This window comes from Chelonia mydas, chromosome 3 (genome assembly GCF_015237465.2).
Source record: "Chelonia mydas isolate rCheMyd1 chromosome 3, rCheMyd1.pri.v2, whole genome shotgun sequence".
Taxonomy (NCBI): domain Eukaryota; kingdom Metazoa; phylum Chordata; order Testudines; family Cheloniidae; genus Chelonia; species Chelonia mydas.
This window is the reverse complement of record NC_057851.1, coordinates 34158151-34182099: the sequence shown is the minus strand read 5'-3', so window position 1 is coordinate 34182099 and position 23949 is coordinate 34158151. Positions and strand designations below refer to the sequence as shown.

At 39.8% G+C, this 23949-nt stretch overlaps 1 protein-coding gene across 3 annotated transcripts in view; it reads left to right on the top strand.

The window, feature by feature from the left end:
• TRAPPC12 (trafficking protein particle complex subunit 12) overlaps positions 1-23188 on the top strand; it is an 80887-nt gene extending 57699 nt beyond the window's left edge. For 2 of the 3 annotated variants that reach the window (XM_037894137.2, XM_037894136.2), the window contains 6 exons: positions 1335-1407; positions 6709-6782; positions 15145-15243; positions 20001-20101; positions 20901-20988; positions 22427-23188. In XM_037894137.2, coding sequence (XP_037750065.1) covers positions 1335-1407; positions 6709-6782; positions 15145-15243; positions 20001-20101; positions 20901-20988; positions 22427-22669 — 678 coding nt within the window. In that variant the 3' untranslated portion in view covers positions 22670-23188. The remainder of the gene's footprint in view (positions 1-1334; positions 1408-6708; positions 6783-15144; positions 15244-20000; positions 20102-20900; positions 20989-22426) is intronic. The other variant, XM_043542301.1, reaches the window with a different exon arrangement.
• Positions 23189-23949: the final 761 nt, after the last annotated feature.

The following is a 23949-nucleotide window of genomic DNA, read 5'->3' as shown; positions in this document are numbered from 1 at the left end:
AATCATCCCTGGTGTAACCAGAATGAAATCAGTGTAATTACTTCAGAGTTGCATTTTAACCCATGATTCTCTTCTGTTGCAAAATAAATTCTTTCCTTTTGCCTGCCTGTTGACTAAAATGGCCATTTTTGTACACTGCTGAAGAGGCACTAGGCTCCTAGCTGCATCTTTTGGCACCTAAACTTCTTTAAAAATCTATTCTTTAAGTTCCTAAACCCCATTTTCAAAAGGCTCTTCATGCCTAAGGCACTTTTCAAAATAGAACTTAAGCTCTGGAATCAATTGATCTCTTTTGACAATTTTACCCTGTTTCTTTTATTGTTTGGAAAGCACAAAGCACATTTTGAGTGCTACTGCACTGTAAATAATCTTTCTTTAAACTGTCATGAGCTGAAAGCACTAGGTACGCAGTGCACTTGGCCCCTAGGAGAGGGAGTGCCTCCTATGTTGCTGATAAACTAAACCCACCAGCTAATTAAAGAGTGAGTGGCTTAACAGGCTCTTAAGGGAGTCCCACTCAGTCTACTGTGACCAAAAAGATGAAACTGAAATGCGGTGATTTATGAGGGGATGGGAATCAGCAAAAATAGGGTAATCTTCAGGAGTCAGAGAGACATTTGGATACACCATAGCGGGATTGGAGAAATGCAATTGGCTTACATTGCAAATGAAACTGTAGATATATATATTTTCAAAGTGCAGATATCTTAAACCAGATGCTCCAATAGTTATACATATTCATTCTCCAGATAATCCATCAAACATAATTTTTTGCTCACTCCGTAGCTTATATTATTTAAATCTCTAATAAATAAAAAACAGCAACAAAATCCCAACTTTGGGAAGCAAATGGAGCTGAGAGTTAGAAGGATCATTATTTAATTTAAGAACAAAAAGGGGGCAAATTCTGTTTAAACCAGAGCATCAATGAATTTATGGGATACATAAAATAAAATTTTAAAAAACCTCTTAGTTTTCTTCTGGAATCAGTTTGACATTTTTGCAAGAGCTAATAATCATTCTCTTCTGGAGCATATTTGATATTTTGCTTAACAAAATGCATATGTCCCTGGTGTATGCTGTCTTTTAATGCTTTGTGAGTATCATAAACCTGAACTCTAACATCAGCCTACAGTTCAAAGGCTTTCTGTTATGATTGATCTAGCTATAGTAATAATCAGTGATTTTGAAATGTGTCCATGTGAAACACTCCTGTTTGAATTGTTTTACATACAGACTATGACAACTGTAGATAACTTGCATATAATACAAAATGCTGCCTAATTCCCGAATGCCTGTTTAAACTCATGTTAGTTTTAAAAAATTTGCTACAGATATTAGAAAATTTGGCGCAAGGCTTAGCAGAAGATGGACGTATGACTAACATTACACAAGAGAACAGACAAGGTAGGCATTTTTTTAAAATTTCTTTTTACAGGCAGTGTATTTTTATCACTTGCCCAGGTATGCCAAAAGTTTTCAAAAGACTGCCCCAAAGCTGTTAAGAGTACTTTTCTGATATTATAGTCTCTTCAGCCCCTGAAATGATACATCTTGTATTTTTATTTGCTGGAATTCATTTAACAGTTTCACCTTTTATTTTGATCAAATTGGTGAATTAAATCAAATCTCCTTTGTAATTTGAAGAAACAGAGAGTATGACGGCCATTCTTTAGTGTTAGGTGTACAAGAAAATCAATGCATTGCTGAGGCATTGGAGACAGACCAGATGGGGGTATCTATCTTAAGAGGCTCATTGCCTCCATCAATCTTCTCCCCTGAAATCTGAGAAACTTCTTGAGATCCAGATTTTCCCTCCTTCCCTGTTGGTCCCAGCAGATTATATTAATTTGAAAGGTCTTTTGCTATGTATTACCATATTTTGATTTAATATTTATAGGAGACATTTTTTTTTTCCTTTTTATTTTAATTAACTTATTTATTAAAGATCATGGGGCAGGAAGAAAGGGGATTGAGTCAGGAGCTGCTGTTAGAGAATCCTGACAAGAAAAACATTCCTTTTTCCCACTTGAGAGCCTAAGGCTCACTGAAAATCAGTGCGATTTGTGGATCTGGGCCTTAGCATCCCAAAGAGACTTAGGCTCCTAAACTCCACTACAATTCATAAAACCCTGTTTGGCTGCCTCCTAACCCTCAGCACCTAAATTTTTGCTTTAAAAGTTCCCAAGACACCAAAGATTTTGCCTCTGTGCATGTGCACAACACCTCACTCGTGGCGTCCAGATGCCTAACCTGCAGCGGGATCCTCAAATCAGGGGAAAATAGGTGGGGAGATGCCTATCTTTCCTGTTGGGCCCAGTCCGGTAAGCATGCAGAGAGCATGCTTAATGGATGGGGACTCTTCAGAATCCAGCTGGAGGAGGGAGAAGTGGTGGTTCTGCTCTCCCATATAACATTTAGCACAGTGGTTAGAGCACTTGCCTGGGATATGGGAGACCTAGGTTCAGTCTCCCTCTGCTTGATGGGGGTACTGGATTTAAACAGGGGACTCACACCTCTCAAGAAGGTGCTCTAACCATTGAGCTATGGGATATTCTGATGTGGAGTGCTCTCAATCTTTCCTGCTGAAGTTGGATGTGAAAGAGTGATTGGAGCTGGGGGACTGGATCTAGGGTCTCCCACATCCCAGGTGCCCTAACCACTGGCCTATAGTCTCATTTGCACTTTCTCTCTCTGGCCCTATGCTTATGTAAATATTAATATAAAGTGGAACAGCTTCAGTAGGAGAGACTGAGGGAGCCCCACATCAGACTATTCCTTACCACATGGTTAGTACACTCTTCTGAGACGTGAGAGGCCCCGGCTTAAATCCTTTGGTCCCGTCAAACAGAGGTGAGATTTGAGCCCAGGTCTTCCACATCCTGCGTAAGTGTTTTAACCACTGGGCTAAAAATTATACGGGAGATACCATCGCCACCTCCTCCAGCATTTCTTGCAAGGAACCACTTAGGCACCTAAGTCATCTGACACCATGAGAGGGGTTTCCAGCTGGGGATTGCAAGCAGACATAAGCTCTTCCCTGACTTACGCACCTAACTTTGTCAGAGGAGTGGGGCTAAGGATACACCCCTCTCATCAGCCTCTCCCATTGGCTAGCTTAGACATCCCAGCATCATCCTTTTTATGAGGTAGCTGTCCCAATAAATCTGTAAGGGTGCTCAGTACACTGTCAAGTTTTATGGGCTGAGCGTCATCCTGGATGTGCCTGTATTTTGTACTTCAGAAGTGGCAACCCTAGTCACTTTTTTGAAAAACGGGACTTAGGCACCTAAGTAATTTAAGTGCTCTTGAAAATTTTATCTGACGTGAGTTTTTAGGCACTGTAACAGGGCAGGTGTACCCCTTACCATGTCTAGCAAGCTAGGGGTTAAAACATCTATCACAGGAAGCCAGAAGCCTTTCTTCCACTGCCAACAATCTATGAGTTAACCTGGTTAACATTCCTCAGGACACTGTTCCCCTACAGGGTCTAGGAAATCGTTGTCTACCATTAGGGTGGGAGGAGAATAAATCAGTTTGTCTGGGTATAGTTGCCAACCAATGTGAAATTTTGCTTTATACAAATCTCTAAGTGCTTTTTAGGGGGAAGGGGCATGTGCAAGAACCCATCAGCCAGATATTTGCATATGTATTCTGGTGAATATTAAATTTACTTTTTTCTGGGGACAAGACCAAAAAGCAGAGAGAAATACTTGGCCTTTCTCAAAAATTATTTGAAAAAATGAAGCTCCTTCTCTATGTGGCTCTGTTTTCACCTTATATTCCTTCTCCATACCTGGCTTCCTTCATAGGATTTCACTCTTTTCCACCCATTGGCTTTCTCCCACATGGATTCCCTCCTCATTTTCCCCAGGCCTTTTTGCCATTCCCCACCCTCTCTCTAAAAGACTGACTGCTTTTTGTCACATACGCAGTGACTTCTCTCCTAGCCACTTACTAGCTCTGTCCCCTGCAGGCTGCCCCTCTGACGTGCGGGTAACTGGCTCCTTGCTCTACGCCACTGTGTCTGCAACTGCGTTTAGAGCTGTGCTCAACTCAGTAGGGGGAAGAGCTAGAAAAAAGGTAGTCAGCAGGAACCAGGGGAGGGAGTAGCTGAACAGCTGGGAGAGATGCTGCTGTGCTTGGAGTACAACTGCCTGTCTGCCTAACAGTGCCCAAGGACTCTGGGGATGCTTGCAGGGACTGTTGGCTGCTCTTGCCTGATGGGATTGGTCGGCTCTGCTCCCTACTTGCCCCTGTGCTGCGCTTTGAGCTGCAGGACGCTTTTATTTTTGTGGAAAATCTAGCTGAAACAAACCTTATTAACTGTGGCTGAAGACAACCTTAAGTCATTATGGGGATTATGTCTGGGGAGTAATTTCCTTATTGCCAGTGTGAGTAGGTGCTGCACCAGCCAGCCCATGACATGCATCTTCTCTAGTGTGGAGCAGAATGTCTCATTTTCCAATTGTTCAGTAGGAGAGATTTAGCACTGCACCATTTGCCTGGCAGCACGTTTGTTTTCTATAAGGAACCAAGTCTGCAGCTGCACCACGCACAGAGCTCCCATTGAAATGAATGTGAGCACATAGAGCCACTGTACAATCAGAGCCTAAATTAATAACCATTAGGAAGGAATGTTCAGATGGATAGTGTAACAGCAAGGGCTTGCAAGGTGAGTTATTGTCATATCTACTACCGGGTTACTACTAAAAATCATCAGGTATTGGGTTTCTATTTTTTGTTTTCCCATGTCATTCTTTAGCCCCTTGCTGCCAGCAATAAGAATCCCTCCTGAGTGTCCTTTTAGTGCATCTTGCATATTTATTCAGCCTTCGGACTTACTGGGCCTGAGCTTGTAGCTGCTCGATGTTCAGAACTCCCATTGTCTTCTGTGTATTGAGCAGCTGTAGAAATGTACGCAGCCATCTAGGTTCCATTTTCCAGCATATTTGAAACTTCTCATTGGCTGCTGTTTTTACTTTACTCTCTGCCTGTCCTGGCTACCACACAGACATTTTAATAGTGCCAGCAATAACAGAAAGTGTTCTTTATAACCAAGTGATGTCACAACACAAAACAATAAACTATAATCAAGTGCATTCTTTTTTAAACACATCACAGTAAGTTTGAAATATGGTATGAGCTACATAATAGCTTAATTTTCAATAAATGACTTGATCTCAGACCAGTGTAACCCCAGATTTTTTTAATATTAACATCTAGAGACAACACAAGCACAAAAACATCAGGAAATGCACTTGACAAACCTAAAATTGCTTCAAAAACGGGATGTTAACATAATTGGAAAGAGTTATTTAACACTGCCCTGTTTCTGCCATGGGCTCAGAAAGAAACAAAAGGTAGAAAACATGGGGTAGAATGTCCTCTCATGGTATGCAATGTACTCTCCAGTAATGGCAATACATGTTTTACATGAACTTGGGGTGGAAAATATATAAAATATGACTTCATACTGCTGAATGATATAAGAGAGCTATGTCTAAGGAAGCTATTATAAATTAAATACCAGGTCCAATCTTGGAGACACAACTATGCACTCAATTTTTAATGTGTCTAGAACATAAAGTTATATTTTTTACCTGTCTCACCAAGCTTTTATTACTTGTAATGAATGGCATTTGTAAATCATTAAAAAAAATTAACTCTCTGTAACCTGCCATGGTTTTTATAACAGACCCCTTTATTGCTACACAAGAACAAACAGTTATCACTGTTCTGTTGCAATCCCCCCTTTTTCTTCCTGTCTTTCCAACCCCAATACAGTAACTTTGAGAGTTGATCGTCAGGGTGAGCCGTAATATTTGTTTTCAAATAATTTAATTCAAAATCAATCATGTACCAAATTAATATCCCTCATGTCTATTTTTGAAGAACAGAAGACTACATTTATTTCTAGTACTGATCTATAGAGCCCTGCACGGATACAAAATTTTTATGTGCATCCGATCCGTGATCTGTAAACGTGGTCTGAAGATATAAAGCGGATATCCTCAGATTTGCACGTCTCTACTGATCTATGGTCCCTGTGACAGTGGATACATAGGGAGAAACATTCTCTTACAACATCATGAGTCTGTCTCAAACCAAGGGAATGAGCAATCTGCTGCTGCAGCCTTTAAAGCCTGCAAGCTCCAGGAGCATGGAAAAGACAGACAGACTCGGCAGATTTTTCCACCATATCACTAAGCCAGAGGCAAACAAATAGTCCCAGACTGAGTGAGCTCTGACCCTGCACGTTCTGGCTTTGAGATGAAATTTCAGGCTACGTTTGGGTTTTTAGTTGATTAAATTTAATCCCATAAATTACACAATTGTATGCTGATGGTAATAATTATTTAGATGTTTCTATGTATCTTTTGTTCTGTTATTAGAAAATGTGTGGCTTCTTTTAGTATTTAATATGTTGCCTGAACTAAAAGCTGAAAGGTTGTCTGTTGCTTTCGCATTGTTGCATCATTTATGCAGACATTCTTTTCCTAGAACCAATCGAATTAGTCCTTTTGAGAGAGGCAGTATTTTCTATCTGACAGTACGGTGTGGCAAAGAATTAAAAATTCTATGCTAAAACCCAGTGATTTTAACAAGGGGGATCTTTTAAATCAGAATTCATAGGACCAATAATTGATGGCTAGAAAAAACCTCTAATTTATTTGTGCACATTCACAAGCTGCTCTTATTTTGTAGCCTCTGTTGAGCTGTGGAGGTCACGTCTGGGCCGGGTGATGTACTCCATGGCAAACTGTCTGCTAATGATGAAGGTACGTGGGTGGCAATAACTGCAGAGTTACCGTATATACTAGAATAGAATGTCAGAGAAAGTGCAAGAGAATTACTGGTGCATGGATAGGGGAAGACTACCTGACTGTACAAGGTTTAGCTTAGTGAAGAATTAATTAGACTTAGTAATTACTTATTTAATAGATAACCACTTGCAGCAGTGTTCTTTAGGACCATATCTACACTTATTTCTCTTGAAATCATTTCAGAGCACATGCAATAACAATACAGAATTTGCATTTTTAAATTGAATTTTTCAAACACTTAACTAAATACTGTAATTAAAACCAATTATATGCTCTCTCTGTCTTTCTCAAACTATGTACTAGGAATGTTGCTCTAGTTGCACACAGTAATGATACTGTAGGCTTTGTGTGTGACAGAGACTCGAAGCATCCAAATACATCTTCTGCCTTGTCCATATGTCTGTGCAACAAGATTCTGACCCTGGAGTTTTCAGTCTCCTATAGCTGCAAAGGAAGGAACAGTCAGAGTGGAGTTGGCTATTTTTTGCCTGTTTTTCCACCCTCTCCTGTAAGCCTTCCTACTCCATTTTGTGCAACAGCTTCTCCTTGCATTCAGAAAGAGGGAACAACAAACTTCTTCCAAAGTAGACCTCGTTGCCATGGGAATAGGGATGCCCCTGTGCTAAACTTTTGGCAAGAGCTATGGACTGCCTCAACCCAGATCTTAAAGCTACTTTATGGATCAGTTAGCAGCAAAACCCCAGAGCAACACTGTCCGCACTATAACCTCTCACAGACCAGGCTCTGAACTTCTCCATATTCCTAGTGTTGAACCCTGTTACAGTTTTGCCCTTCACAGCATTATTGGGATGTTGTGAAGCCCAAAAGTGTAACGGTTCAAAAAAGAATTAGATAAGTTCATGGAGGATAGGTCCATCAGTGGATATTAGCCAAGATGGTCAGGGATGCAACCCCATGCTCTGGGTTTACTTAGCCTCTGACTGACTGCCAGAAGTTGGGAGTGGACAACAGGGGGGTGGATACCTTGACAATTTCCTGTTCTGGTCATTCCTTCTGAAGCACCTGGCATTGGCCACTGCCGGAAGACAGGATACTGGGCCAGATGGACCATTGGTCTGACCCAGTATGACCGTTCTTATGATCCTAGTTGCCCAACAGCATTCCTGAACCTAGCTTTCCATAAAGCTGAATAAGCTGCTCGTAAGCCTTGTTTTCTTGATGGGTTTTAACACTCAAATAATATCTCAAATAGAGTACAGGTATGAAAGCGTCAGTTACTCAGAGACTGCCTTAAAATGCAGCATTCTGCTCTTGTGAGGATCCCAGGAGATGGAAATGCATATTCAGAATAGTTAGAGTGAGATCAGCACTATTCCCTCTTACGTAAATACAACAGCACAGCAAATCAGGGTGGTTAGAAAGAAGCCCCATTCTGTCTTTAAAGCAAACAAGTCTTTGTTTTGAATCAGAATCCTGAGACAGTTAGTTTTCAGAAAACTCTCCTTTTTCAAATGCAGGTGGGAAAAAAATTTAAACACTGAGTCTCCATCCCAAACTTAAATGTATAACTGGAGTATAAAAATATCCAGTTAAAGAAATATAGTTAGCAAACACTGCAGGTTTTCAACAAGTTATACAGTAACTTTGCTTTTAACTATACTAATTTTTTCCCTAAGCTCCCTATATCTCCTTTAGTCACTTCTACTCTTTTTTTCTTTTCTGCTTCTGTATGCCATTCTTGCTTCTATTCCCCTTTCATCCTTTTCGTGATATTTTCTTCTCACTTCAATAGTGGCATGAACTCCAATTTCTAAGCAAGTCATCAGTGTTTCTGACAAGGTTGCTTCAAGAGAACTGCAACTCATTCTCCTTCCTTCATTTCTCAAAACCAAGTGTATTCACAATCTGTATTATAACTCTCAATCTAGGAAACTAGAATTCCAAGATTTATTTCCAGAATTCAGATTTCCCACATGACAATTATATATTGCTATTGAACCCCCAACATAGCCATTACCTGTATTAAACTTGTCCTTGAATATGTTGCATGTGCCTTCCCGTGATGCACATCATTTTCAAGAACTGCCTTATAAGAGTCAACGAGGAGTCCAGTGACACCTTAAAGACTAACAGATTTTTTTGGGCATAAGCTTTTGTGGGTAAAAAACCCACTTCTTCAGATGCACTTCTTCAGAATCCCAAGCACCGCTACAGGCTGGGGACTGACTGGCTAAGCAGCAGTTCTGTAGAAAAGGACCTGGGGATTACAGTGGATGAGAAGCTGGATATGAGTCATCAGTGTGCCCTCATTGCCAAGAAGGCCAATGGCATATTGGACTGTATTAGTAGGAGCATTGCCAGCAGATCAAGGGAAGTGATGGCACTGGTGAGGCCACACCTCGAGTATTGCATCCAGTTTTGGTCCCCCCACTACAGAAGGGATGTGGACAAATTGGAGAGAGTCCAACAAAAATTGTTGCGGAGGGCAACAAAAATTATTAGGGGGCTGGGACACATGACTTACGAGGAGAGGCTGAGGGAACTGGGCTTGTTTAGTCTGCAGAAAAGAGTGAGGGGGGATTTGATGGCAGCCTTCAACTACCTGAAGGGGGGTTCCAAAGAGGATGGAGGTAGGCTGTTCTCAGTGGTGGCAGATGACGGAACAAGAAGCCATGGTCTCAAGTTGCAGTGTGGGAGGTCTAGGTTAGATATTAGGAAACACTATTTCACTAGGAGGGTGGTGAAGCACTGGAATGTTACCTAGGGAGGTGGTGGAATCTCCATCCTTAGAGGTTTTAAGGCCCGGCTTGACAAAGCCTTGTCTGGGATGATTTAGATGATGTTGGTCCTGCTTTGAGCAGGGGATTGGACTGGATGACCTCCTGAGGTCTCTTCCAACCCTAATATTCTATGAAGATGTATGAAGAAGTGGGTTTTTTACCCACGAAAGCTTATGCCCAAATAGATCTGTTAGTCTTTAAGGTGCCACCAGACTCCTCGTTGTTTTTGTGGATACAGAATTACACAGCTACCCCCTGATACTTGACACTTATGAGAGTCAGAATATTTTAAGAGCAGTTTTCAAACATAAATCATATTGCAGTTAAAATCAGGACAAAGTGTGAAGATAATCTATACTGTATATGCCACAAACCCTCTGATGGGTAAATTGGCTTCTTGTTTATTTTTTTCCTTTAAATTTTCCCAAATGTTAAAACAGTCTTAATAACAAACAATGCTCAGATATTCATCTCTGCTTTAATTGATTATTTTTTCAAATAATGATTTTTAAACGTGGTCTTTCTTGAGGATAAGTGTTTTTTGAGGAAACGAATTACACAAAAGCTTCAGATATGTGTAAAAGATATCAGTTGTCTGTAATATACTTCTAGAGGAGTATTCATTGTAAAATATATCATTCAAAATTGAAGCTTTTTGTTTTCCGGTGTAATGAATAAACAAACAAATTCTGGGTTTCTCCTGAACTGAGTCAGTGCAATCTATCGCCATCTAGTGACAATATATTATATTGGGATGTAATCCTGTGTTGATTCTGAAATACTATTTGTTACTTGAATCATTTGTGGTGTTGGGTAGAGTGGTGATGATGACAACAGTTATTTTCTGAACTATAATAATGTTCCCTGTAACCTTGGTGTAAAAAACATTGACTAATTTCCAGCTGTAAATTTTATTAACCTTTTCCTTTGGTCAAAAAAGCTAACTAGTATTTGTTGAAATATAATTATAGATTATCTTTAAGGCTACGATTGTCAAAGGACCCTAAAATAATTAGTTTCCATGGGAGTTGGGTACCTAACACCTTTAGGCTCTTTTAACAATCCCAGCCTTAAATATTAAACCCAATAAATTCCCCTCAGTGTCATTCTTCTTGACCATCCTGAAAGGAAAACTTACGTGGCCCATGGAATTCTGTACTTACATGGCCACATTACCACAGTATATGAGCACCTCACTAATAGCCCTGTTAGGTAGAAAAGGTGGTGATTTGAGGCACAGAGAAGTGACCCACGATCACACCGGAAACCTGTGGTGCAACAGAGAATTGAACCTGGGTCTCCTTTACCCAAGGCTAGTCCTCTAACCTAGTGGTTTTCAAACTTTTTTTTCTGGCTACCCAGTTGAAGAAAATTGTTGATGCCCGCGACACAACAGAGCTGGGGATGTGGGGTTTGGGGTGTGGGAAGGGCTCAAGGCTTGGGCAGAGGGTTAGGGTGCAGGGGTGAGGGGTGCAGAGTGGGACTGGGAATGAGGGGTTCAGGATGTGGGAGGGGGCTGTGGGCTGGGGCAGGGGGTTAGGATGCAGGAGGGGGTCTGGGCTGGGGGTGCAGGCTCTGGTGTGGGGCCAGGTATGAGTGGTTTAGGGTGCAGGAAGGGGCTCTGGGTTTGTGGGGGGGCTCAGGGTTGCGGCAGGGGATTGGTGCGCATGGTTGGGGCACGGGTTTACCTCAGGCAGCTCCAGGTCAGCAGCTTAGCGGGGGTGCTATGGCAGGCTTCCAGCCTGTCCTGGCACCGCAGACCGCGCTGCGCCCCAGAAGCAGCCAGCAGCAGGTCCAGCTCCTAGGCAGAGGCGTGCAAGCGGCTCCTTGTGGCTCTCACCCGTGGGCACCGCTCTCTAGCTCCCATTGGCCAGTTCTCAGCCAATGGGAGTGTGGAGTCGGTGCTCAGGGTGGGGGCAGCACTGGCTCTACTGCAGTTAAAATGTTGTGGAGGAGGAAGGGAAGACCACAATCTATACTAGTGACAGAAGAGTCTGATATCTGAGCCTTCTCCTCTGATCTGGATTCTCTTCTGATTTAAAAGACAGAGACAGCATAAATTGTCCTCTCTCTTGCTTTAATTATGCTGCAGCACTGTCTTCTGGATTCCTAACACTGTGAAACTCTGTTTTCATAGCCACTACACAAGTACTACAGGGAGGGAAAAGGGCAAGTTTTTCCTTTTTAATAAAGTTATTCCTATCCTCCTTTCTCAGGACCAGTTTCTCAGGACTAATCCTAATGACCAGTTGAGGGTGCAAAAACATATTTTACTTTTCTTCACACAAATAGCCCGATTGGATTTATTGGGACTATTTACATGAGTTAGTCTATCTAGGTTTAGGTCTAAATAGTGCTTGATTCAAAAGTTATTAAAATTTAACACAGTTTGCCCATTCTCATAAATTTATCACGAGTAATGCAAATTTGTCCCCTCCTGCAGGCATTCTCATGATGATGCAAAAATCTTCAGCCTTCATGTGATTTTTTTTTTTTTAGGAAGCAGTGTGTGAGAGAGAGAACTCTCTACTTCTGTTTTATAGTTTAGTGGAAGGTGCGTGAACCTTTTAAGCCCCAAGACCATGAGTTCTAGTCGTAATGCTTCCAGTGACTGCTGTTAACATTTCTGTACCCTTCTCAACCCTTATTATAAGCCAAGATTTCATATCATATAGGAGGGTAACTGTCCTTCACCATTTGCACAGATAACTGGGAGCTTACACAAACCTGCTTCAAGCAGAGCTGAGAATGAAACACAGGTCTCTAATATAACAGAGCTAAATTTATCCACTTTGCAACATAGTCGTCCAGAAGGAACCTGTCAAATCAGGTGCTTGTGTAACTAACGTTAGTGCCATGTGGCTCTGTGCCATAGTGTAGTGGGTAAGCCCACAGATTAATGACTCTTCTACTGCATCCATGCGAAGAGGTGTGGTTCTTTAGCTGAAGTGTTAGCGACTCACCCTTTTACACCCAGAATACAACCCTACATATGTCCCAAGCAGGGGCATTGTTTCATTAGGTTATGCTCTCTGTAACCGCTACACCACCATCTGCTCCCAGAACGCGGAATAGAAACCAGTCACCCTGTGGTCCAGCCTTCCATTTCTGTAACCCACTCACTGTGTGTGTGGTGTCTCCCTATATGGGCTAGTCTTCATACAGATAACGGCATGCTTTCCTCTTACCACTTACTCTTTAAGCTAAAGTGGAGGAGGTCTGTGCTTTGGATCAGAAGATTGTGGTTTCCAGCCCTGCTCATACCCATGTGGGGGTGAAAAACTACATATATGTATAAAAGTTAGGGTAAGGACCGCAGAGTGATAATTGGAATTATTTTATTTTGTAAAACATTGCATTTAAAAGTGAATTAGTATAACATCCCATTTGTTTTACTGTTGCATTTTTATTATGTGTAATTGGTTACGTATAATTGTCCCTTTAGACATAATATGTTGTGACAGACTGCTTTGTCTCTTCAGTGAAGAGTTAACTCAAGTTCTCTACCCTCAAGTTATTCCTCTCAAGTTAGCATAGCTCAAGGTGGAGCAGCCACACTGCAAAATAATATTCAAGCAGCTGCAGTCACTCATATGTGGTACAAAGACTTTTGGGTACACATCCCATGATTCTCAGCACTGCAATAAGTTGAGCTGCTCTATGAATTCTTTCCCATTGGTTTGTGGGAGAACTTTTCTGCCCTATCTGGCTATTGGAGGTGGGGGAAGAATTGTGGGAAGGCAGTGGAGGTCTAGCAGCACTTGAGTAGTGTTAACCTGTATCCACACATGCTTTCTCGAGTTTTAAAATATGCCCCCTCTTGGGCTAGCCACCCGAGTTAAAAACTCCAGCACACTTGAGGTAAGAGGTTTTATATATGGATGGGACTCAAGTTATAACTCAAGTTAACTTTAAGGTGCAAGAAAAGCCTTTAGTGTGTGTTTAAGACTAAGACTAACAGAATGTGGGAGATTTTGCCTGTGTCCAGAGTGGAAGAGCCTGTTGGTGAACTCCCCTAAAAGATCAGAATTTGATTTAATAAACGTATTATTCCAGAAAGCTAGCCTTGTTCTCAGTGGTGTAACATTAATGCTTATGGAAGCATTTCACGAAATGACAAAAGACTATAGAGCCTTTCACCTGTCCATCACCAGTTTGAATCATACCTAGCTCAACAGGGATTAAAAGCTGTTCCTACCTAATACAAGTTTGGTGGTCCCTATATGAGGTGAGTTTGGTGAATCCCAGTTCCAGCTCCTGCCTCACAAAGTCACTACCATGCTTTTCACTAGACTGTAAGCTCTTCAGCACAGGTACTGTTTCATACTATGTGTTGTTTATACGATTCTTAGTACAATGGGCCCCCAATCTCGGTTGAGTTCTCTACCAAGAGTTCCAGTAGCAGAGGCCAAAATCACCTTACTCACTATAAATTTGTGAGAGTTCTCAACAGTGTAAATATCACGCACACATTGATGGAAGAGGGAGTTCAAAAGAAAGCGGACCAAATAAAACCACCTGACTTTTTTAGGGTCAGTCTGTTGGATTTTTGAACTTTTGGGGTAGCCAATATTGATACAGTAACATTTAGTATGACATGGTGCATCAGAGTGAGAACAAGAGCTCTAAATATGTCAGTTATTAAATATTATACATGTATCATTTTTAATGAAGTATAGTCACAGTTTGCAATTGAAGGTCTCTTTGATTTTTGTTACTGCAAAATTGGATTATTACAGGTGGTGATCTGGGTCAGAAATAGGCAGGTCTTAGTCATTTTAAATATAGCCTTAAGAAAACATAACACAGTTCACAATATCTCCCATCAGTTATGGAGTAGAGGAGAAGGCAGAAGAAATGCCTGTGGCATTTGTTCCAAGTAAGTTGGGGGGGAATCTGACCCCTGTTGCTTTTCAGCATTAAAATTTGCAGAGATTAGAGCACCTTCAAGAGGCAAAACAAAACAAAATGGTAGGCTACTAGGCAGAGTGTATACACAAGCGTCTCAAGATAGCTGGCAAAGCCTGGAACGAGCGGGCTGTGCCCTTTAGTCTCTGATATGGTTTTGATTCTGAGCATCGCACACTAGAAGTCCTTGTATTACAATTTACACATGGAATTTTCAGAAGTGCCAAAATCACTTGGGTGCATAATCCCCATTGATTTAGACTAAATGGCACTTGTGCTTTTAATTCACTTAGGTGCTTTTGAAAATGCCACCTGAAATCATTATTGGAAGCTGAAGAGTAAATAATCAGGTTGTGTTGCTAATTTTGCTGAGGAGAGACGTGACCCAGTTGGAAAAAAGAAATGTAAAGAAAAATCTGCCACTTTATCACTGGGTGTAGTGTACGTTTCCAATAGAACTGAATAGTCAGAAGGTTAGCATAGCCGGCAGCTAGCACTGCCATGTTGGGAGGATATTCCATTAACATTAAATATTTGCAATGATTTTAATTCTATACTCGTTCTCATTAATATCTGTTTACTGCATACACACTTTTTAAAATGAGCGTACATAAAACAATGAGTGAATGCTGATCTTAAAATCTAGTCATGTGCTTTTTCCCCCTTAGGACTATGTGCTTGCTGTAGATGCATATCACACAGTCATCAAATATTACCCAGAACAGGAACCTCAGCTGTTGAGTGGAATCGGAAGGATTTTTCTTCAGGTATATATGTTACTCTGAATATGCTAAGTAACGTTGTTGACAGTAATGTATTGAGTAATTGCTGTATTTAAAACTCTGTTGTTCTTCTTATTAGGTGTATATATGGCAACCTATATGTAGTAAAGGCTTTAAAATAAGATGAAACAGCAGAATTTCTACCATGAAACATTTGACTAGATTAGAAAATGTAAAGTATTTACAGTGGTGAATCAAACTTTAATTACATTATCTAACAAAGATCACACTATGGAAATTATACCTAGTAATTATATCAGCTCAAATGGTGAGACCCTGGTCCCGCTAGAGTCTATAGCAAAATTCCCACAGACTTTAATGGGGCCAGGATTTCACCCCAAATCTAATTTCCCTCTTCTTCAAACCCAGACAGGCTTCTGGTGTTTAATCAAACTGCTCCCTAAACAGCTTAATCCAAAAGCCATGTCAGAATTTCCTCACCTTCCTTTTGCCATGGCATTATTTCCATTGTGGAGAGAAAAGCCAATAGTGTTTCATGTGTACAAAGAATGTGCATATGGCTGTGTGGATGACACCTATTAAATACTGTTGGAATATTACATTGTTTTTCAAAAAATGATCTCTTATTGCTATGCTACATAGTTATCTGATGAAAATTTAAGTTCTAATATTTCGTATCCAACAAATCCATAAAGAATGGGTTTGTAACATTCCTTAATGTTAAACACTTCAGACTTTTTCTTTTATTAATAAAGAACAATATTAGTGCTTAAATGATGTATTTATAAACTCTCTTCTTGTCTGTGGTGATAAGGCTGTAAAATTAAACTGTTCTATTTGGGGTTTCTTTTTACTTGGACAAAAGATAATTACATTATTATTGTTCATTTGAAATCATATAAGTTGTCATTCAAACAAATCCAATTATGGAATTTTCAATTTTTCTAGCAGAAATTTTATTTCAAGGTAGTTGATCATTCAGTAGAGTGGAGGTGGTGTTTGAAGGTCTTTTTCTGAATCAGAATTGATCTGAACGTTAAAGTGAAATTCCTATACAATTGAAAAATATAAAAGTTAATTATAACCTAAATAGACAACTTCTACTAACTATGAATAAAGCTACTCGAAATCCACATAACTAATAATTCTGGGTCATAATAGCAAAATCAATCAGCCAGTTTGGATGCTTTACTTGGCACTGTCATGTGACAAAGCAGAGATCATTTCCTGCCCCTGGATTCTTTCTCTCAGATACATCAGTGACTGCATTAACACTCTCAACCTCGAGAGAGTGGGCGCAGAGTGCCCCATGTCTCTGAAGAGTAGACTGTCCATCCAATTTAAAGAGTGGTGTTAACAGGCTCTGAGATGAATCCTGTCAAGTTGTCATCCTCCTTGATGGTTGGCTATGACATGGGATTATTTGAATTAGTGGTTTTACTGCCAGAACTGGACCTTTCCTCATAGAGTAGCAGAAGGGAAAATAAAGCATGAGGTGCCTGTTGGCCTGCTTACATAATCCTGGACAATAGCTAATGAAAACGCCACTTCTAAATGCAAATAGTTCTTTGGCCTGGTGCATCAGGGAAAATGTCTTTATTGCTTGGCAATATCTCCTGTTTTTATTTGGTAGTTTTGAATAAAAGAAGGATTCAAATTGCCTGTTTATGAAAATAAGAATAAAACCTCATTGAGAGAGGGTAGACTGGACTGAAATTTAATAACAAGAAATTCCATCTTGAGAGTGCTAAGCAACTGATACAGGAATTTAATGTCAAAAGACGCTCCCCGACTTGTGAAATTGTTCCATTCCGGAACGCCTTGCGTCACTCGAGTTTTGCGTAAGTCGGAAATGTATACCCGACCACTACACCAAAAAAAACCTCCTGTCTGTGTGTTGCTTTTGCCGGGAACAGATCAGGAATGGAGCCTTCCAACTCCTGTTAAGTTAGTAAGTAATCTAGCTAGAAAATGAGTTAAATTTCCTTTTGTTTAATGGCTGGTAAAATAAGCTGTGCTGGAGGGAATGTATATTCCTGTTTTTGTGTCTTTTGGTAACTTAAGGTTTTGCCTAAAGGGATTCTCTGTGTTTTGAATCTGATTACCCTGTAAGATATTTACCATCCTGATTTTACAGAGGTGATTCTTTTACCTTTTCTTTAATTAAACTCGGGGAGAGAGAGAGAGAGAAAGGTGCAGCAAAGAGGAGTTGGGAGCCAGCATGTGTAGGTGTCAGCTGTGTAGCATGTTTGAACTCTAGAACAGCAAACTCCATGAGAAGAAGACAAAATCTTTTGCAAAAACTGAGGGGAAAGGCAAAGGGAACTTTTCAGCACTCAAGCCTCACAGTTTCTCAGAAAAATGGTGCCAAGTGATTCCCAAGTAGTCTCAAACTGATCTGCTAGCCATGACTTGCAACCAGAAGAGGCACAATGAGCCAGATTTTACCCATTTATGAAAGTACCAAAGGTATTTTGGGAGTGGAATTCAACTCCTAAGTGTGAAGTAATGCAATGGTGAATTACTAGATAAACACAGGGTTGTGAGTTCAGTCCTTGTAGGGGGCCATTTAGGGATCTGGGGCAAAAATTGGGGATTGGTCCTGCTTTGAGCAGCGGGTTGGACTAGATGACCTCTGGAGGTCCCTTCCAACCCTGATATTCTATGATTCTATATAATTAGTGAAGAAGTGCTATGAATATGAAGTCGAGGGTGGAGTCTTGGGAGACGTAACATTGGCATAAGGATAAGCCACGTGTTGTATTCTCTCTTACTTCAAATTTCTCACAAGACCCAATTCTTCTATAATGCCTACAAGAATGTGTTGGTTCAGGAGCTGTGAGATATAGTTGAAGGGTTTTTAATTTTCTTTTTAAGTGTACAAAATAGTGTGTGTGATGTTTTATGTTTAATGTTACCTATATCCTTCACCTTCCAAATGTCACTTATCTTTAAATTGTTATGAGCTTCTTAGGGCAGGAATCATGTCTTCCTAGCACAGTGGGTCCCTGATTTTGAATGAGGCCTTCAATAGCTACCATCATATAAATACTAAATGAGGGGAGAGATTTGGAAAAAGCAGAAAAGGCCACAGTCTACCCCAGAGATGCTTTAAGAGGTAATGTGAGTAAAGCTGTCAGCAACCACTTGGGACACATCAGAGACAAATTCAGCCTGATAGGTTAGGAGGAAACAATGAAGATGGTTTGGTCTTCAGTATTTCATTTTATGCTCCTAAAGTACTCTGAATCTGCTTGCTAGCTAACCCTTATTTGCTATTTGAATAACTCCATCAAAGGACTTGAAAAGTGAAATTACTGTTTAATTTACAAACCAGTGCTTTTAAGTTGTTCTGTGACTATTTTAAACCCAGTTTCTGCAATAAATTACAGCAAAGGGGACTTAAAAATAGTCCCAAAATTTTTTTTGAAAAATAATCCTATTTTTCAGACTAACAGAAACCATGGTTAGTCAGTGCAGATTACATTGGAGGAACATTAACCATGGGTTTGATTATTTGAGGCTAACAAGAGAGTTTTGTGTTAATTTGGAAGCATTAATAATCATAATAGTTACATTAGTTCAGAAAAAGTGACTGAAATTCCTAAATTAATTAAATAAAATCCGGTGGCGGTGGGAAAGTAATTTTAAATGGTTAAAATTCCAGGACTAATTTAAACTGATTCTTGTATGTCAGATATCCTGGAAAAGCAAAAGAGATAAATACTTTCCATTTGTTTAATGGAGTAAAGGCACTTAACAAATGAATAGTTTATGTATAGTAATTGCATATTATTCATGCACTTGAATGCTGAGATACAGTTAAGAAATAAGAATTGTTCATGATAAGTTTTGTAAACTACCATATTTTTGCTAAAAGAGAAGAAAAAGCTTATTTCCTAAAATAGTCACTCCTAACTTTAAAACTGTGACATTTGATTTACTTTACACCTTGACCACTCTCCTAAAAGAATTATTAATTCTGTTTTCTGACAGTTCCCAAATCCATCACTCCTTCCACCCATGCACTCCCTTTATCATCTAGCCCAATACTTCTGAATCCACCACATTATCCCTTCCCCAGTACCCTAACTGAGACTCTTCTAAGTGGCTTCTCTACCTGATATTTTTGTCTCCGTAGCAGCAGTGGCGGGGGTTGTTCTCTGGTCTCTGGCTGTGGGGTGATTGCTCAGGAGGGGACTAGATCTCCTCTGGTCATAGGTGGGGTGGCCATCTGAAGAATGGATCTTCCACAAGCTACCTGGCTACCATGCTCCATCTCACTTATGATTGGTGGCTCCTGGCTTTGAGGAGTGATCCTGTTTCCTCTCTTGTGTAGTAGCTATTGGAGGTAGCTCTGCTATCTTCTCATTTCCAGCTAATTTTGCTAACCTCTGGGGTTTTCTTTACAATGGAGAGCCTGGACACCTGTCAAAGCTGTTAGAAATGAGGAGACAAAGCCACCACTACGTAATATTCTAATGTTCCACTGAGCCCAGTTTAAGAACCAGGTCCTTAGGGAAGAGGACACTGTATGTGTTTTTTGTTATTCACTTCTATGAGCTTAATGAGGAATTGTAAAAGTCAGCCTTGATAATGGCTTTAGTCCATTCACAGTGAATAATGGCTAATCGGAGAGGTAGAATTATGATGCCAGTTACTTTAATACTTCATATGTTTTCACGTTTTGGTTCTTTGTGGAAGGATGTCCCATGAAGAGCTTATTTGAATGGGTCTTTCTCGTGCATTGTCCTAATATTCTTGTAATTTTTGTCATCCAGATTGGAGATATAAAAACCGCAGAAAAATATTTTCACGATGTTGAGAAAATGAGTCAGAAATGGGATGGACTACAGCACCAAATTATGGTTTTAATGAACAGGTAGATAATTTAAGAGCTAAATAAAACTTTAAAATATGATTTTGCAAAATGTGCATTGTGAGTTTTAAAGTACCCTTGAGAGTATCTCTTTCTCTTTCTTGCTCTCTTTTATGTAACCATATCTGTCAGAAGTGAGACTGAATGGCATGTACACCCATGAGATCTGTATTACTTGGTGTAGTCATCTTATCCTGGCTTGAAACTCTTTAGTTACAAGAGTTGATTTTACAAAGTTATTTCTCATTCTTCAAAGCATTGCATATTTTACCCTATTTTTTCAATATATACTTTTAGGAACAAAGAAGCTCTTTTGGATTCTGATCCTGCAATCAGATTTGCTAGTGCAGACCCAGCACTTGGCATCCGTTTGAAGCTAGCAAGATATGCACTAGTAAATCAGATTGCATGATGGAGTCCTCAGGTTTTGGTGTTTATCATATTAGCTAAATATATTTTGACAAGTAAAATAATACTACAGGTGTGTTCTGGAAACAGATATAACACTTGTAGTTTCACAGAGAAATTATTTTAGGAAGACTCTCTGTATTTTAATAACAAATATAGAAAAGCATTGCTTTGTTGGCAGAATATCTGAAGTGGTCAGTGATCTGAGTTGTCACTTCATTTGTCTGTAAATCTGTGTCTCACAGCTGGCTCACGATTACACTGTGAAGAGCAAATGTCAAAAACTCTTCGCATTTATAATAGGGAAAATAAAAAGTGGTCTCCGTTCCATTTGAAATGTATTATCACCTTGGGTTTTTCAGGATAACTGACTCACGTGTCACTTACTTTCTAGAGCATTTCTCCATCTTGGTCAGAATAACTTTGCAGACGCTCACAGAGCCTTCACAGAAATTTTAAAGATTGACCCTGCAAATGCTGTGGTAAGACTCCGGATGTACTACATTGAATTGACACCTGAGTGGTTCCTGTCATAGCTTATCCCTAAGATATAGATAGCACCCAAAGGGTGCTTGGAGCTCTATAGAAAAATTAGATATGGTCCATGCTCCAAAGGGCTTTCTCTATACATAAAGATAAGATACAAATAAAAACAAAGGGATGAGTAGGGGAAGGCAGGACCAGTTTACCTGAAGAGCATGATTGTTTACTGCACGCGTTGTAATGGGTTACATGTTAAGGGGGCTCTGTGAGGGCTTTTATATGTTGGCTTTGTTTTGTTAGAGGTACATATTGGAAAACAAAATGGTAATTGCAAACATATGGGGAAATAATTTGTCATCGGATAGTATTAAAGGGACACTATCTGCTTGAAAAATCACACTTTTTTACCCTATTTTAATTACTGTATTTAGAAATAACACTAAAGGCTCCTGATCCTGAAAGTGCATCTGTGCATGCACATGGGTCTGCCCATACAGAGCCAGCTGTAAATCAGAGCCTAAAATTCTTATCACTGAAAGACATTACAGAAGAATTGTCAAGTTTTTTCATCTTGTTTACTTGTATATTTGGCAGCTCTCTGACTATAGGGATGTATCGGTATGCTGATCCTTGGGCACAAGCATATATTCCCAGTGCCATGTTCCCGGGCCCTTTTAAGACTGAGGGAACCAAGTTCAGGGAGCACATGCTTGGAGTCCTGTGACTGCAGGCTGTAAATGCCACCTGCTATAACTAGAGACCGCTTCCCCTCATTTGTGGGAGACCTACTTAGGAAAGAGGGTTGTGTCCTCCCCTATCCCCAGCTTTCAGAAAGTGTGAAAATTTCCATTGCTAAGTATTTCATACTACTTTTATCTCTTTTGTACCTTGTGTTACTTAATGAATTCTGATCTGATGAACAGGATATGGAACCTGATGAGCATTTGGGATTTATTTGGACTGCCCTAGTTAGTGAATCTACCCATTGACTTAAAAGTCAGTTTCAGTAAATCGGTTTCCCCTGTTTGCATCTGTGTTTCATGTAGCTGCAGGGGAGAGAAGGACATTTTTAAAAATAGGAATATGCAAGTGTAAAACTAGAATAATTGGCAGGAGGATTCAAGGACAAATGTGGTATCTGAAACCACTTTCAGCTCGCTTTTAACATTATCTGTTGAGTCCCTTTACCAATCTGAATTCCAGCTTGGATTCTTCTATCTTTTAGAACTTCAGATGTTGGAGGTCAGCCAGTTTTTGTTATGGGATAGACACTGAAAGTAACCAAGCTCCCCATGCTAAGGATAAAAGAATTGAATTGTAGGTTAAATAATACATTTCAACAATTGCAAATATTTGAAGAAAAAAAAAAAAAGTAAAGACTTATTAAATTTGGTTTGACTCCAGACTCAATATATATATTATAATCTTTTTCTCTAGGCTAATAACAATGCGGCTGTTTGTTTGCTTTATCTGGGAAAATTGAAGGATTCCCTCCGGCAGTTGGAAGGAATGGTTCAGCAGGACCCTAAACACTACCTACATGAGAGTGTTCTTTTCAATTTGACAACTATGTATGAATTGGAGTCATCCCGCAGTATGCAGAAGAAGCAAGTGCTGCTTGAGGCTGTAGCTGTCAAAGAGGGTGATAGCTTTAACACTCAGTGTCTCAAGTTAGGATAGTTTGTTTTCATCTACCAATTTTTTTATGAAAGGCTGATTTTTAAAATTGTACATACTCGCGTATATGTAAATGTTCCTCTTATGAATGAAATGTAATAAAATCTCTAATTATGAACATATAGCAGAATTACTACACTATCTACACGGTCTGGAACAATAATCCTTGCCTGTCACTATTGGGATTTTGTGCTGATCTATAGCCAGCTTCATCTCTGCAGGTCTGTTACTATTTAGTTATTCCTAACTGTCGTATCCATAATCACATTTACTCAGATGGATTCCTTTTTTTAGGAGTGACACGTTTGAGCTGACTTGTCTTGATGGTGGTTGTTATAAATTCTTCAGTGATTGGGGGAGAAACATGATATTATCAAGTCTCATAACATAGCTAAGGGTTCCAGAGAATGTCTGTATAAGTAGCGTTTATCATAAAAGTTAAATCCTGAATGCAGATTTGCTTTCAGCATCTTCTAGTGTGTATATCCCACCCTCCCAAGCCAATAAACTCAGTTCCTCCTATTTGTGCACTCACAGTTGATTGTTTCATTTTTTTAATTCAGTATTGAAAACCCTGTACTTTCAAATGAGGTCTCTGGATCAACAGAAGAACCACTACCATCCCTTAATTTATCCCTATTTGATAGAGAATCAATCCAGATACTCTGTTAATTTGTAAAACAGTTCTAAGTACGACAAATAGAGAGAGCTATACATTGTGCTCAAGCACAATAATGGTCAGGAGTAAGATTCTCTTACAGCAGTTGGAGTATCCTATCATCATGAATTACTGCACTGGGACAATGTGCAGTCTTGAGCTACGATGGTTCAACACCACGTCTTCTAGTCAGGTTTTTATACTACACCTCCCACTGTGATATCTCAATGCTTGTAAACAGTACAGGCCTACATTTTTAAAAGTAGCTAGTAAGATTTATTTATTTATTTTATTTATTTATTGAGATGTCCAACTTGAGGCGCATCCTAAAGGCACCTGATTTTCAGAAAGTTCTAAGTGTTCGCCTCTGAAAATCAGACCTCTTTGAGGTGTCCAAGTTGGGCAGCCAAATACTGAAGTATCTATAATCACTGATCACTTTTGAAAACTTTGTCAGCACAATAACAGCTGTATGGCTAAGTGTTTTGGCCCATTATTCTAGAATGCTGCTATTTCTCCCATAAGGTATTGGTATGTTGATGCAATGGATAGCCAGGCTCCCGAAAATTTTAAAAAATTAAATCTATATAGGACCTCTGTGGTTAAGGTCAGTGTTCCACAGCGG